Source organism: Numida meleagris, chromosome 1, assembly GCF_002078875.1.
Source record: "Numida meleagris isolate 19003 breed g44 Domestic line chromosome 1, NumMel1.0, whole genome shotgun sequence".
NCBI classification, from domain to species: Eukaryota; Metazoa; Chordata; class Aves; order Galliformes; family Numididae; genus Numida; species Numida meleagris.
In genome coordinates, this window is record NC_034409.1 from 10,854,737 (window position 1) to 10,871,529 (window position 16,793).

The following is a 16,793-nucleotide window of genomic DNA, read 5'->3' on the forward strand; positions in this document are numbered from 1 at the left end:
GAATCACTGCACCTTCAGTCCTAATGGATTATCTGAGAGTAAAGGCTCACAGACCTGGATTTAAAAGCACAGGCAAGCACAACTGGGTGAAAAAAGTCCATCCTTCTAGATAATGGTCTGCAATGGCTTCTTTTGCTCTATTTTGAAGCAGGTTTGCTTTTTGCAGCACCATTATCCTAATATATTTCTCAAAAATTTTGTAAAACACTGAAAGCCATCCTTCATTAATTAATGTGAAGTCCTTTTATAAGCTTAAATGGTGCTGTCACAGGAGGCTTTGAGTCTCTTTGTATTAGGGATTTTGTAAATGAGATTTCTGTCAGATAGAAATGACATGAGTTCTCCATGTACATGAGTTCTCCATGATGCAAGATGTAAAATTTCTTAGTTAAAAATAAGGATACATGTCTTGGAAGATCAGAATTGGCTTCACTTAGACTGTCTGTATAGCTGCATGCCTATGATCTACTGATTAAATAAACTGCTGTTTCAGACGGCTGGAGTCTGTCAGACACTTGACTGTAAGCATTGCATGCTCAAAGCCCTAACTGTATAGGCCAACAATAGCATAACAGTCTAAAATCAAGCACTTCCTTTTGAACCAGTTGCATGCATATGTGCATGTATAGAGCGGACTGAAGAACTATGCAGTGCTGATGGGACTAGAGAGAACTCATTCTTTGCTTTTGTCAGTTCACCTTGAAATCAGTACAGTTTTCCATGCACAGAACGCTGTTTCTGCAGGTAGAGAACTGCTGTTTTAGAAAGTACATTTGTTTTTCTCTAGGTGTTACAAAACACAACACTAGGAGTCATAGCCGACAATCAGAAGAACTAGGCCTGTTCTCCTCTTTTGTTTTCAAAACTCCATATAATTCCACGGAAAAAGCAAATAGATGGAACAGAATGTTGCTCTTTTCCTTGAAGCAGAGTTTAAAAAATAAGTCATTTTTTTTTACTCTGCACTCTGCTTTGGTCTTTGATAATGACTGTTAGTCACCCAAAGATATTATAATGTCAAAGTAAATGCAAACAGAAGCAAACATAATCACTATGTGAACTAATTATAGACTAAAAAGTGGTTTAATATATATGAAAATCAAGTGCAAACCTGGAGCTAACCTACTAGTGCAGTAATGAACATTTTGAATTGTTAAATAGTGATGTAATATAGTAAATATAGATTATCATGAAGCTGCATATTCATCTAGAAGTTAAACAGCAACAGAAAAAACTACCCAAGAGTATATTAGAAATTTTGTACTTACATTTTAACTTTTGTTTTAGAGAGCTTATTACAGAAGTAATAGATAAGATCTCTGTGATTAAATTAGGCAAAACACAAGAGGGGAAAGAGAGATAGGGGATAAAGGATATGAAAACTTCCTGCTGTAGCTGAGCGTTTTGGGTTAGTTGTGTGGTACTCCCATTTCACTAAGATTTACATTAAATATTAAAGAGAATTTAAGGATTTTCTGCCTTCAGGCAAATAACGAATGCATTGGCATCTACATCACATAAACCCTTCTTTTCAGTTTTTTCATAGAATCATAGAATTGCTCAGGTTGGAAAAGACCTTCAAGATCAAGTCTGATCCCAACCTAACTCTACTCATACTACCCTAACAACCCACCGCTAAATCATGTCCCTGAGCACCACATCCAAACGGTTTTTAAACATTTTCATCTAACTTTTTCTAATGAAATAGGTATATTTTAAGTTTGATTGTTTTTTGTTTTTTTTTGTCCTTGCAATTTTGTCTTTTAGAACTTTGTTAGAGATCTTAAGATTGTTATAAAACGCTGTTTGTTGCAGTAGACAGTAGCTTGCAAGTAGATGTGCTAGGGGTCTGTCTCTAGCATTATGGTCAGTATTTTTCAAGGAGTAGAGTCAGAACCAAGAGCATACTATGCTTTTCAGTGTAGCTGGGACCTGGAAAAGGAGAAAACGCACCCAGATTGGGGAGTTTTCTAAAGATATTCAGACTGCTTGCATTTCAAGCAGTCCAGGTTGCTTTGACTTTGCCAAATGTATTTCCTATTTATGAATCACACAAAATGTAAACAAGGCTGCCCACAAATATTCCTAAAGAGCGAAAAATTCCCAACACAGCAAAAGATATTAATAGATCATTTATTATTATGGAACTGGAGCTGTGTGCATAATCCAAGAAATGATACTGAAGATAATATATATAATTTAGGATTTTTTTTTTGAGATTTGATAGCTCAGAAGAGAACAAATGATTTATACTATCAACAAATGACAGTTGTCATATGAGATTTTTATTTAATTTGTGTTATTTTTCTAGTACCTTTATTAAAATGTTGTCCTAGTATAATTACCACCACATATTCAGAAAATAAATGATAAATAAATTCAGAAACACAGGTGTAATCTCTACAGCTGTTATTGTAGACATTGGTCAACCTCCACAATGCATAATTGAGCTAGAGTGGAAAATTCTGTGTTTCAATGTCTTGAATTTGTAACAGGAGTCTTGAAAATAACTGGGTTTCTACAAAGATGATGCTGATAGTGCAGAAAAAGTGACCAGCAACACTGAGCATTGTTAATGATGGTAAAATAACTTAACATCTGAAAGTTTCTAGAATGGGAATTGATATACAAATCTACATTTCAGGAACAAATCTTCAAGATCGACTCCAAGTGTGAATCAGGGAAGGGACGCTGTTCTTTCAACCCAAACGTGAACACAGTGTCTGTTATGATCAGTAAGTAAAAGTATTCCAAGATGCTAAGGTTTAATGATATGGTATGATCGTGGATGGTGAGGAATGCCCAGGTGCTAGAGATGAGCTGGTCACAAGATTCAGCCTCCAAAAAGGAGTCCTTTGTGTCTATGCTGATGGGTAGAAAATTTGTGCCCACCCTCATTACAAGTTTTACATGAAGCTAAGGATGTATGTACAAATGAAATGCAGACATAAGCTGTTAAGAGAAACAGAGAGAGAAACAGAAAACAAAAGATTGTCCCTTTTCCAGCTTCTACATTTTTCCCAGGGTTAGTTTCAACTTTCTATTAGCCCGTCTAGCATTTTCTGTTTGAATACTTTCTGACCCTGTTCATTACAGACAGCACTTGTGTCTCATTTAATCATTTGTAAAAACTCAGAGTAGTGAGAGAAAAAAAAGCCTGAAGACCACAATTAATTTGATTTTCATTTTTGTTGTCATCTCTGCAGTAGAGCCCACTAGCTATTGCAAGTCTTTTCATTCTTCGGTTGGCTTTATACCCAACCAGTGCTGCTATTTTTCTTCCATTTGAAAGACCACAAAGTGATACAACTGTCACATCTCAACTATTCTTGTCAATTGGTGGTGACTGTACTCAGCAAGTGTGAGATATCCCTCATAAAAATAATTACCCCAGTGCCAAATGACCACCAAAGTGAAAACTCAAAGGGAACATAGGCTTTGTACAACTCAAGTCAAGACTCAGTGCAGACAGAAGGAAAAATGTGTGTAAAACAATACAGCCCAGCTTCCAGTTTATATTGGGTGTTTTGCATTATTCTGTCAATGTGAAGCACCTTTAAAAGGAGTCAGAGAGTAAACTGACCTTAAATAATTAAACAAGGATCAGATCCTCTTGGTCCCATTTTCATCACCACTGACGCAGGGTAATGCTGGCCCTACCACTGGTCCTCCCTACCTGGCATGCCACATTTCACATTCGCATCACATTTGTAGACTTCTAATTCGAAAGTCAAGTTTCTAATTCCACATTTTTAACATTTGCCTGATCCTTGCTATATTTTTGACTATGAAGAGAAACAGAAGTTGCATAGATTTTTGAGGCTTTCTTTAGCAAAAACTTTGCGCACACAGATACTGGATGTTTTGCCCAAGGAGCAAAGGAACAATGTGTGGTATTTCTGCCATTTGGCTTTCACTGGAATGGCTATTACATACTGATTGATGTAGATATATCCTTGAAATTTTGAGGCTCATAAGGTTTATGGAAAATATCATATAGTCTGTTTTATGTGCTTTGTTTGAAGTATTATTTTTTTTAATTCCTCATTACAAATACATTTAGTGCAGGGGATGCAGAGGTATGAACTGAAAACCTATAGAAGACAGGAAAATTCTACCTAGATATCTCTCTGGACCTTGGCTGAACTTATATCTTTGTCTTCTCACTGATCTTGCTGTGTAAAGAAAATGTTTGTTCAAGGCCAGTGATGGATTAATCCACAGCTACTTAATGCTGCTCTGGTAGTGTTACGTGAATCTTTAAATGTCATAAAAGAGTAAATATAATATAATTTACAAATTCCTTCTCTATTCTATGAAAATTTACTGAAGTACATTGTTTGTGAACTACTGTACATACACTAAGCTGATTTTCCTTCTTTTTTTTACAATATATCAATGGTAGCTTTGTTCATCTTAGTAGATTTTTACATTATCTTCCTTGATCTCTAAGTTATGTGCCTGCAGAGACCTTCCCGGGGGTTTGAATTGTCTTTCATGACATAATTCATCTGCAAAGTTTAAATTATTTCGCAGAGGTCACATTCTTTTTCAAAACAGTCCCACAGACTGAGTATTGTACTTTCTCTTGGAAGTACCTATTACTGCAAAGATCAATTACTTCTAAAACTTCAAACTTGAATGAATCTTTTCTCAATTCCCATACTGGAAAAGGGAAGACTTTGGAAGTAACAACTTGAGTTAAAATACAGGACGAAGCCCATATATTGGACTCTGAGCATTCTTCTGGAGGAGGAATTCCTTCCTCTCATTGAAAGACATAGAAAATACAGCCAGACGAGTAACTCTTCCACAACAAAAGAACCATTTTTAAAAATAGCTGCAATTTCTTGACAGTTTGAGGCATTGCCAGCGTCCTGCCTTAGCATAAAGTCTGACCCTAGATTAGGGCAGGAAAAGTGATTCACCCTTAGGAGGAAAGTGATACCATAACAACAAATTTGAACTTGCTAAAGTTTGCCATTGTACAAAGACACTTTTACATCAAAGCCACGAAAAATGTACTTTGAAGAAGCTTGGCAAAACTAATGTGCATGGTGCATGTCTCTGAGATATTTATAATAGCACACATACATCTCCAACTGAGTTATTCCCCCAGTAACAAAAAGAAGCAGTATGAACGAGCTGTTCTGTGCAGACCTAGTGCTGTGTGGAATTTAAGAGTTTAACCAAAAGGAAGTGGAGCTGACAGACATCTGATACACGATTAACAAGCATACATTAGGAATGCTTTAAGACATAACTAATAGTGCTGATATGTAATAGGATTAACATTTCATAGTGTAGCACTATTATTAATGTGGATGTGGATGTGCATAGGACTGGACTTAATGATTCATGAATACAATAAGCTTAATCTTTTTCAACCAATTTATTCCATAGTAAAAATAAAGCCCTGGTGTGGTTTGAGGCCATGAGGCGTCAAATACAAAATCAGCTATAAACTAGTATAGATCTAACATCATTCTGTTGATATATGTTCAGGAGGTAAAGGCTTCACAAACATGCATTGTTTAAATCTCCTGTGCATAAATCTTGTCTTCACTGGGAGAGAGGAGAACAGAAGATTGGGAGCAGTGTCTACTGGATGCTCTACAGAGGTACAGTTTGGGCTCTAGACAGCAATTGAAAAATGGAATCTCCAGAGTGTTAATTCTTTCATGAGCCAATAGTCCTTCATACTGATGCACACATGCACATACACACACACACAAGCATAAAAATAGCCTCAAGTGCTTCTGAACCTGTGACTCTTGCCAGTTTGACCACACTCTCTGGGTAGTCCAAGAATTCAGACAAAAACATCAATCAAACAACCCAGCTGTACTGGAATGCGTTCAGCCACCACTCCCATTCTGAGACTTAGAGTTTATTTTAGCTACTCTTCTGTACTCTGGGGTTTCACTGTCATTAGTCAGTGGAAATTGCTTGGTTATTCACAGAGTGGAAAATGATAGTATATGTAATTATAATTACAATTTTACCAAGAATCATAGAATGGTTTGGGTTGGAAGGGACCTTTAAGATCATCTAGTTCCAGCCCCCCTGCTATAGGCAGAGACACCTCCCACTAGACCAGGTTGCTCACAGTGCCATCCAGCCTGGCCTTGAATGCTCTCAGGGAGGGGACATCCACAACCTCACTGGGCAACCTGTTCCAGTGTCTCACTACCCTCACAGAAAATAATTTCTTCCTTATATCTCGTCTAAATCTGACCTCTTCCAGTTTAAAACCATTTCCCCTTGTCCTGTTGCTACATGCAACAGTCCCTTTCCAGCTTTTCTGTAGGCCCCCTTCAGGTACTGTCAGGCTGCTATAAGGTCTCCTTGGAGCCTTCTCTTCCCCAGGCTGAAGAGCCACATCTCTTGCAGCCTGTCCTCACAGGGGAAGTGCTCTAGCCCTCTGATCATCTTTGTGGTCACATGTATTTATTTATGCACACATGCACAAACACATACATATAATCTGACTGATGGACAGATTTCTGCCATTCACAGGAGCGTAAGTTCATATATCTGTTAATGTAGGAATTTACATGTCTAATTCTGCTCATGCATAATGACCATATATACAGAATTGAGCACATCAAAGGAGACATATGTAGCTCCATGTAGTTCTGCATATAGTTCTATAATAAGATTGTCTAGGCTCTATAATACTAAAGTCAGCTTGAAGCTGCCTGGGGCGACCTCAACAGTATTGTTGGTAGATACTGGCACCAGTCCATTAACTGAAATAGATGTTGTGCCAGTTTACTCCAGCAATGAATCCAGCCCAATCATTTTGTCTACTTCCATAGCAAAAAAGCTTAAGTACTTAAAAAAATTGTATGTGACATTTTTTGATAACACTAGCCTGATTTTCCAGTGATCCTTAGCTTTGAATGTTCCATAACTAAATTCATTTCAAAGAAGGGTTCTCCACATGCATGGTTCTGCTGTGGCATTTAGTTATGCAGTTCCCAAAAGTCCTTGATCAGACTCTGATGATTCTCTCTCATTCTAGTTCACGTCATTGTAAACTGAGGGAAACCCTATTCCCACTAACCAGTATTTATCTGTATAGACTCCTGTGAAAATAAAGAGTTGACAAGTTTAAAGTAAAAGTAGATGAATCAATACATATTTCCCCAAAGACATAACAATATATTCATTTTTACTGCTCCATTTCAATTCTTTGCAGATGAAGAGCTTTTTTCAGGAATGTATATTGATTTCATGGGGACGGATGCGGCCATTTTTCGGAGCCTGACCAAGCGGAATGCCGTGCGAACTGACCAGCACAACTCTAAGTGGCTGAGTGGTAAGAGAGTTTTACCAAGGCTTTTCATGAGTTTCACAGAGATTCTTCTTTGTTCCATTTGAAATAAAGAGCTTGTCTTTTAAAGAACTTTTCTGAATTTAGCTTATGAAGCGTAACCGTATGGAAATACATACTATAGACAATACAGAGCTGTAAAGGGTTCAATGCGGGAGCCAGCCACCTGATGCCTTCTTTTGCATTATGTCTAAACTAAACTGTTCGAGGCAAAATGTATGAAAACCTTTCAAATAGCAAGTTGTCAGAAAATCTGACTTCGAAGGAAGTGCCTTCACCTCTAATGCATAAAATGTTGCCATATATTAGAAGGTCTCCTGAGGTCTCCCTTCACTTTGTATTATATTTTAACACAGGAAATTGCCAACAGTAAGTGTTCTACAGGCACCAACACCAATAGAAGTGCTTGTCTAATAAAGCACTGCAATAAACTAGTGCACGGTCACTTGCATTTCAGAGTGTGCACTTAAGGGAGAATGCTGGTAACAGCACTAGTGTGTTTTGTCCCTTAAGTGTATACATGTATTTCAGAGATCATATGCTTACTATTATAGATTTCTATTATTTTTCTCTCTCAGAAGAGCTCCTTTGCAGTGTTCTTCATGTACACTTGGCTGTGTTTATCAACCTCTAATATGGACTCAAATGCTATTCAAGCCTTTGCATATCCTGCTCTCCTTCTCTGTATTCCAGGAGTTATGTTCCTATTACTTACGTATTTTTAAAGCACCTTATATATATTATTTTCCTAATGAGTTTTTATATAACTTACTTTCACTTTTTGCCTTAATGAGTCTTTCCTGAAGTGCCTGTGATAATACACTGATTCTTCCTGTAAGTCTTTGAATCACTGTAGTAAACTAATACTCATGCTTCTACATTTGAATCACTTTTCTAGAAATCCACTGTGGGATAAAATATGAGGCAGCAGAAATGTAATGGTGCCAGCTTTAAACTATTTGCCTACTGATATATGATATATACAGACAGGAGGCCAGAGTGTATAGCTTAACCTAGCACAGCAGTACCTCTATATATCCTGTTTCCTTGAAGCAGTCCGTAAATGTCAAATCATTAATTGCTTATACTAATACAGCTTTTGGTTTCATCTCTTTGGTACTCTTTCATTTCAGAGCCTATTTTTGTAGATGCTCATGTTATACCAGATGGCACTGACCCCAATGATGCCAAAATCTACTTTTTCTTCAAAGAGAGACTGACAGACAACAGTGGCAGCACCAAGCAAATTCACTCAATGATTGCAAGAATATGCCCAGTAAGAACTATTTTATTTGCCAGGTTTTGGGACAAGCTGCTCGTAAGACATGATAAGCTAAATGACTCTAGTATATTAAAATGATTGAAAGCCCTCTGATTTATTTTCAAAACTAATTTCTGGTTTCTGCTTCCACATTCATAAGAGATGTTATTGAACACATAGCTAGAGTTGTTATATATATGGCTATATGTATAATGACATGGAAATGGAGAGATTCAAGAATTTGTATATTTCTCTAACTGGCTCAGAATAGTTACTAGTGTTGAATTTCCAAACTTTCTATACTTGGCAAGGGTCAGATGCATTCATTGCTTAGAAAAACTAAATTATGAAACAGCAGTCTTCCATACATGCACGCTCAAAATCTTTGAAACGTTGGAAATATCAGAATCCAGCTTATAAATATGTTGATTTAACTTTCAAATGTTGCTTCCCCTTTCAATGTCTGTCCTTTCCGAGTTAACACATTGAAATATGAGCAGGCCTAACTTTAAAAATGTGCATCAGAAAATTAAATTTAGGAATTACAGCCACTCCTGTGCAGTAATTAATTTTCAATTGCACCACTTTTCATTGTCTCTACTTCCTTTTTCATATCTGTAATCAACAGTATATGAAATTGATTGAAACAGCTGTGAGAACTGGATTTTTTTAATGAGAGCAGAATTAAAAATGCACAATTACTGCTAGACTTTTCATTCCTTCCTTTGGAAAGGTTCAGGATGAAAAATGTGACTGTGTGTTTATTCCCCATCTCTCATCTGGGTCTTCTTTAGAACTACTTTTTGATGTTGTGCAAGGGTGTGAGGGTGTGTTTGGACTCTGTTAATATGGCTTTGGCAGTTTGATGACCCATGTGATCTGTTTTATAATCTCCATTTTCTATATTTTTGTGAAGGAGTCCAAAGGCCTTTTTGGGTATTTTGAAAGACATTTCACACTATTACAGCTGTATTTGTTATTGTTACTTTTATAATGAAGCCCAGATGATTTTTGAGAGGCCTAAGCCTGTTTAGACTTACACTGAAGTCAGTGGCAGAATCCCAAAGACAATGAAAACAAGTTTGAGCCAGTCATGCTTGCATATTTGTATACTTGTATACAATCATATTCATATATCAACACATTTGAGACAGGCCACATATGTTAGTAAAATGGTGCCAAAAGAAACCCAGTGAAAGACCTCTCATGGGTAGCCCAAAAGTCTGATTATCAGCTATAGGAACACCAGTGAAACATGCACAGCATTTCAAAATCACATGTGCCCAGCTTCCACATTATTTTCTTTTCATTCTCCTTAGTGACACTGAGATATACCATTTGGAAGATGCTACTGTTACCTAAGGTGTTCACCAGCAGAATGAGGCTGCACAATTTGGTTTAGCACTTCTCTATTCCACTGTGTGTTGGAGAGAGATGGAGAAATCCCTGAATGGGCTGTAAACTAGATAACTCTGGGCCAAGCTATCAGGGCTTGCAACAGTGCAAAGCCAGCTTGATCCATAATAGCCATCATTTCTGAATTTAGTTCAGAGCATTCACCTCATGGACCAGGATAGGTTAATAGATTATATGGAGCTATTCTGCTGTTAGGACTAGAAGAAACATCCCTGTATACTGTGCTGTTACTGGCATCAGTAGCACAATGAATAAATACAATTCAGGAACTATGATTGCAATTTAGCATGTAGAGTACTGTGAATATTCAGTGAATAATCTATCCGTAGCATAGACTTCTCCACTTTAAGTGTCAGTGAGTGATACAGACACTCAGAGTCCTCCCCAACCATATACACACACGTCCTCAGCACAGCACCTAGTGCCCAGCCTTCCCATGCCTTCAGCCCAGGAAGCTTGCTCAGAAAATTAGCTCTCGGTTGTTGAGTATTTAGATGAGGGGGTTTGGTTTAATCTTAGCTATTTTTATGTTGGATGTAACTGTATAAACCTCTAGATTACAGGATGAAATTAACCTGAGGAGAGTGTGGGAAAACACAGTAAAATGTTAGCTGTGCTGTATTTCATTTTTCTGAAAACATTATTCCTTTCCAGAATGATACAGGTGGTCAGCGTAGTCTTGTGAACAAGTGGACCACATTTCTGAAAGCAAGACTGGTGTGCTCAGTAATGGATGAAGATGGAACAGAAACATACTTTGATGAACTAGGTACGAGAAGAAAATTTCCAAAAGGTTTTATCTAAATCCTGCACCCTATACATACTATTGTACACAATATTGAAGCTCCTGCAGCTCCTCGGTTAATAGAGAGCTGGAGTGTTAGCCCGGAGAAGAAGAGGCTCAGGGGGAATCTCATCATTGCCCTCAAGGGAGGTGGCAAAGAGGACGCAGCCAGGCTCTTTCAGTGGTGCCAAGTGCCAAAACAAGAAGCAGTGGGCACAGACTGGAACACAGGAGTTTCCATTGGAATACCAGAAGCATTTATTCACTGTGCCGGTGACAGAGCAGTGGCACATGTTGTCCAAAGGCTGCAGAGTCTCTTCCACAGAGATCTTCAAAAGCTGCCTGGACGTGGTCCTGGGCACCGTGCTTTGGGTGTCCCTGTTGGAGCAGGGACAGATGGACCCAGAGGGCCCTGCCTATCTCAGCCATGCTGGGGTTCTGGGATTCTGTGAAAACATTGACATTTAAATATTGGCCCTGTAGAAATCCTAAAATGCAAAAATCCCCTTCTTGGAAAAGAAACTTTACCTTTTTGTAAATCTCTATGGGTAATTATCAGCTTTCAGAACTTCTCAGTGCTTAGCATCTAGCCACTATTTTTTCAGAGCTGTGATTTGCCAACCCATTCCTCTTCAACAAGGCAGCAGGAAAACTACTTTTAGTTTTTTGCATGACAAAATCCAGGAGCATACAGAGTACAAGACAATGTTCTCAGTGTGAGCTCCCAGCACAATCCTGTGGCAGCAAGTAAGAATACAGCTGCAGCTGGAAATGCACAAAAATCTGAGAGAGATTTCACATATATGAGTGTAACGCTGCCAGTCCTGCATAGTGAAGTCTTTTGCTTTTGACATATTTGAAAGAATTTTTAAAAATTTCAAATTTCTAATGAAGGAGCCACATAAATTAACGGAAAGCTGAAGAATGTATTCTCTTATAAAAAGCTTAAACAGTTCAGTTTTTTTCAGTAAAATAAGCTTAAGAGCTGACTTGATTGTAGTTATTAACAACATTTGTAAGGAGAAGCTTTCGAAGACGAAAGTATTTTTCATTTAAATGTAAAAAAATGATCAAAAGATCAGAGGTGAAAGTAAGCAAGTTCAGATCAGTGGGTAGGTACAGTTTTGCACAGTAGAGTTAATAAATCCCTACAGGACAGAGGCTGGAAAGTTTACACTTCTCATTGTCTTTACTGCAGAACTACATGCTATTCCTATCCTGTTGAAAATGAGCTAAGGGTAGGGCATCTAGGGTGTGTACAGGATGATAAAACACCTAATTATCCTGCTTTGGATTATATCTGTCTAAGGGAACTCTTTGTCTTTGACCTGCTGCTGCCACTTAAATATTTGACTACTGCTAAACAACCTGCTGAAATGAGATCCAGCTGAGTGAAATGTGAGACATGGATGCTGTGCATATTTGAAAATCTTTGCCTTCTGTCTTCATGAGGCTAGATGGTGTGGAGTTAATTTCTATTTCTGAATGTTCAAATGCAGAGTTTATGCATATGGTCCATTCATGTGATAAATAAGCTGCTTTCCGTTCAAGTCTGAAGCAAAACTACCACTGACCTCAGCAGGAATAAAGTCTTAATTTAAATTGGAAAATGAATTTTTTATTAGTGTTTAAAAAAGGGTTTTCTTTCTTTCTTTCTTTCTTTCTTTTTTCAGAGGATGTATTTCTTTTGGAGACAGATAACCCCAGAACAACGCTTGTGTATGGAATTTTTACAACATCAAGGTAAGTGGTTCTGAACTGCCTAACTTTCTGCATGAAAACTGAACATGATGGTTTGTGATGAAGGCTGTCCTGTGCAACGCTATGTGTCTCCTGTGACCCATATTTGCACAGAGGAGTAACAGTCTCAGTCAACAGCATTACTGTTACTACAGTATATATCCTGTGCTGCATGGCCCAAGCTGCTCCCTAACATAGTGACAGCTGGCACTGGGAAAGCATTTCTGTGCAGGGCCACTTGTTGTTACTGATCGGCAGCAGAAGGCTACAGGACTTCAAAGCAGTGAACTTGTGTAGCATCTGAAAGTGCTTAACACCTCCTGTAGAACAGGCAGCACCCTGAAGGATCAAACCTGGAATTCTTACAGGAATTCATACAAATCATTTCCAGTCTCTCAGCTGGCAGATGATCGTACAGATGGCAAATAACCCATCTTGGCTTCAATGAGCTGTGAAAAGACAAGCTTATATGGTGTTTGGTATCGTCCTTGCTGCTTTAAGCTACCCGTTATCAGCAGCGCTCACTTATTTGTCATGTTTAGAAAGCAATCAGTGAACTCTCGGGGCAGTGGAAGTACTACGAGTGGAAGGCTTACTATGCTGAAAGCCTCCACAAAGACAGATCTAACAAATCTGCCATCTCTACATTTATTTTTTTCTCTTTTTTCAAGCCCTCACTACCTACCAGTAACATACAGGGTAGAAATAGTTACTGCTTATTAATTTCTAATATGCTATCGTGTAATTTTTAGCTGTTATCACTTACATTCATAAGAGGGGGGTGAGGGGTAAGAGAGAAAATTGCCTTTTTAATTCAATTTCATTTATTTGATCAAAACAGCAGAGTTTTAACTTATTCCTAACAATTCCTTTAAAGTCAATTTCCAGTGAAATAGCCCTTACATGAGAAAAATATTTGATCTTGATAAACTTTTCTGACTTTTTCACATGAATCCAGAGATCTGCATTCTCAAATGTGTGAACCAGCCCAGAAAATGTGACTTTGTAATACTGAGTTGGGAATAAAAAAATTCCATAACTTGTAAACATCTGGTGCTGTCTATATTTTATGATTCCTTCTACACAAAAAGAAAAAATGCTGAGGTTATGTTTAGCAGTAAAACCACACTTATGATTAGGTTGTGGATATAACATGCCTGAATTGGAAACTCTTATACCTAATTCTCCTGGAATTCTTGCAGTGGAAGTGAGGTTTGGTGTTGCAGGACCATATAAGGTGACAACAAAGAAAACCTCACTTATTCCTGGCTTTTAAGCTGTTTTCACTTTCTACTGAACCTTTTACACTCACATGCATTTCTGTAATCGTGAACCACATAGTTCATGATTTCTTTCTTTTTGTTTGGCTGGAGATTGTAATGTGTTACATAGTCAAATACAGTGTTCATAATGATTTTTACTCCTTGTTTTTTCCTTTTTCTTCACCTCTGTAGACCTCCAACTCATAACAGTAGCAAGAGAGATACATCCCACCAAATAATAACTATTTGTACTTTTATCAAAACCATACTGAAGGAAAAAAGTAATACTGAGGCAAATTATCTTGGTGACATAATCTGCTGTAAATCTAATGTAAAACATCTGAAATGATTAAATGAAGTTTTTTTAAAACTATTAGTGCCTACAAAAATTTCCACAAATATTATAATCTATCTAAAAGGTTCTTCCTGCTAATACATATATAGCTGAGAGCAATGTGGATTGCTGGGTAATCTGTAGCACTTTGTTTAGACACCATGTAAATGCAGATTTGAAAATTTAATGTTTTCAGTTTTCTTCTAGAGCTATTTTTTTTTTTCTTCATCGATTGAAAACAGAGTTAACTTAGATTATCTTTGTCCTACAGTTGAAATCAGGCATAGACTGTCTGGCATTTCCACTTTACTGGGATAAATATCCGAAATCTTATATGCAGTGAAAGTTAAAAAAGAGAATTAATTCACAGCAGTCAGCATTACCCTAGGAATTTTTCCTGTGGTGCCTTGCATGGTCACTGCGTGATGGAGGCCATTCAGGGCTTGTACTCTTTGAGGAGATATCAGACCATTGCTGGACCGATAGCAGTGGAAAAAAAAAACATGCTCTCCTCATATGGGACCTCCCTGTTTCTCTTCAGGAAGCTTTAAACTTCAACTCTCTTTGAGGACTGCATAGGAGTATAGCTCTCTTACAGCCGCAACCTGCCCCCATTTTGCTTTAAACAACTGGCAATGATTGTAGTGATTTAACCATTTTTAATTGTATTGGATGTTTTGATTAACATTTTAGCCATGGATTTTAGGAAGCTTGCGGTGGTTTTGTGGTTAATATATTGATAGGGAGTTCTAGAAATCTCTGCTGAGCTTAGCAGCACAAAGTTTATAAAACTCTTGTCTAACTTAAGTCAGCAATATTTTTGCCACTGATTTAACTGGGGTCACATTGTATTTTTTTTTATATTCAACATTTGAAAAATTTCTTACTGCTACCGCAGAGGTAATTAAGTCCTTCCCTCTCTTTTCAGTTCATGGTTCAAAAGGTTTACCCAGTTGTAACGGGTAATGGTGTATGTTGGGAAGCTAGATTGGTTAATTTAAAGTAAATTCATGCTATAGAAGTATTAAATTGTATTGTGTAATTTTACAATTATCTTTCAGCACTGGAACATAACAAAATTATGGAAAATCTATAGAAATGTTGCTATGTTAAAATGCTAAATTTTTCCTGCTGTTTCCCAGCTCCATTTTCAAAGGCTCAGCTGTGTGTGTGTATCATTTATCTGACATCCAGACTGTGTTCAATGGGCCATTTGCACACAAGGAGGGCCCAAACCATCAGCTGATTCCATATCAGGGCAGAATTCCGTACCCACGACCTGGCACTGTAAGTACATAATATGTTTATAGAGGCTTGCCAATTACTTGTCTTTGTTTAATACATAAATAGAGATTATTGTTTCCAGGAGAACGGTCTGTATGTGACTATGGCATTTAGTTACAGTTCAGAACAATTTTATTTGCTTCTCACCTTACCATTCAAATCATGCAGTATCTGGAAATCTTCCAGAAAAAAACTGTCATTGTCATGTAAGATATTAATCTCTCTTGTTCTTTCTGCTCAAAGATGGTAAGAGTTATTTCACTAAATAACAGTCAGATGTTTTTCCTGTACATTTAAATGTTGTGTGTAGAATTTAGCAAAAGATAATTACGTAAATAAGCATACAAAGACAGTATTATGACTGTATTCAACCGTCTGGATCCAAACTTCTGTCTGTGGACACCATTCTTTGTATTTTGGTGCAGTTCTTAGTGATTGTAAGACTTAGAACTTCGTGTCCTCAGATCTGTAAAATTAGCTAATCAATACATGATATTCCACTACGTTCAAATGCTAGCGTTGTTCTTTCTTTGCCATTAATTCATACAGCTCTAATCTGATGAATTCTCTGAGGCTTTAAGTTTAAACTTGACATGAATACAAAATAAATGGTCCATTTAAATAGGAAGTGTCATGCTCTTGTGATTTCAAAATTTCTTGCTGCTTCAGAATATTACATTTGTATATATTTCCTCAACCACTGCCATGTTATTCTTGGTTCGCCAAGGACGTTCATCTTGTGGAGGCTTATATGGTATACCAGATGAGCCTGAAGGAATCAGGCAGCACAATGGAAAGGGAAAAAGAAAATTCAGATTTAGATTTGACATAGTAACAAAAATGATCTACCTTTTTCAGAACTGCTGGTGAACTTTTAATTTGAAGATAAATTCTTAACTCACAGCAAAAATAAAACTGAAACAGAGTCTTTTAAGAACACTGAATTTTTTCTGCTTCCTCACAGTTCAGCCATAGCACAGTATCCCAAAGGTGTGTTTTCTAAGATGGGACTTCTCTGCTTTTGTTTTCTAGACTGCCAAAATATTCTACTTTTTTACATGCATACTGCAAACTCTGTTTTTCAATTATGTGAAAATCTGTAAAAATCAGGTCATTAAGATTTTTTTCTGCTCAGAAATTGTATTAGCTGGGTTAGCTGTGAATGTCCAAGCTTGCACACTAAGGGACATGAACCTTTTTCCTCTGGAACAAAGGTTATTGCTACTTCTAGGATGCTAAACTAGACTGGGTTGAATTTTTTTATAACATGGAAAATCCTACTTTAGAGTTGCCTAGAGAGATATTCTTACTAAACCTTTGGACAGAAATGAACATTTATTATGTTTCAGTACATTGGATAAACAGTGAAAAGG

At 37.3% G+C, this 16,793-nt stretch overlaps 1 protein-coding gene across 1 annotated transcript in view; it reads left to right on the plus strand.

The window, feature by feature from the left end:
• SEMA3C (semaphorin 3C) overlaps positions 1-16,793 on the plus strand; it is a 123,630-nt gene that overhangs the window by 79,210 nt on the left and 27,627 nt on the right. The window contains exons 6-11 of the mRNA XM_021384467.1: positions 2,645-2,735; positions 7,205-7,324; positions 8,473-8,615; positions 10,671-10,785; positions 12,474-12,543; positions 15,279-15,423. Of these exons, the coding sequence (XP_021240142.1) occupies positions 2,645-2,735; positions 7,205-7,324; positions 8,473-8,615; positions 10,671-10,785; positions 12,474-12,543; positions 15,279-15,423 (684 nt within the window). The remainder of the gene's footprint in view (positions 1-2,644; positions 2,736-7,204; positions 7,325-8,472; positions 8,616-10,670; positions 10,786-12,473; positions 12,544-15,278; positions 15,424-16,793) is intronic.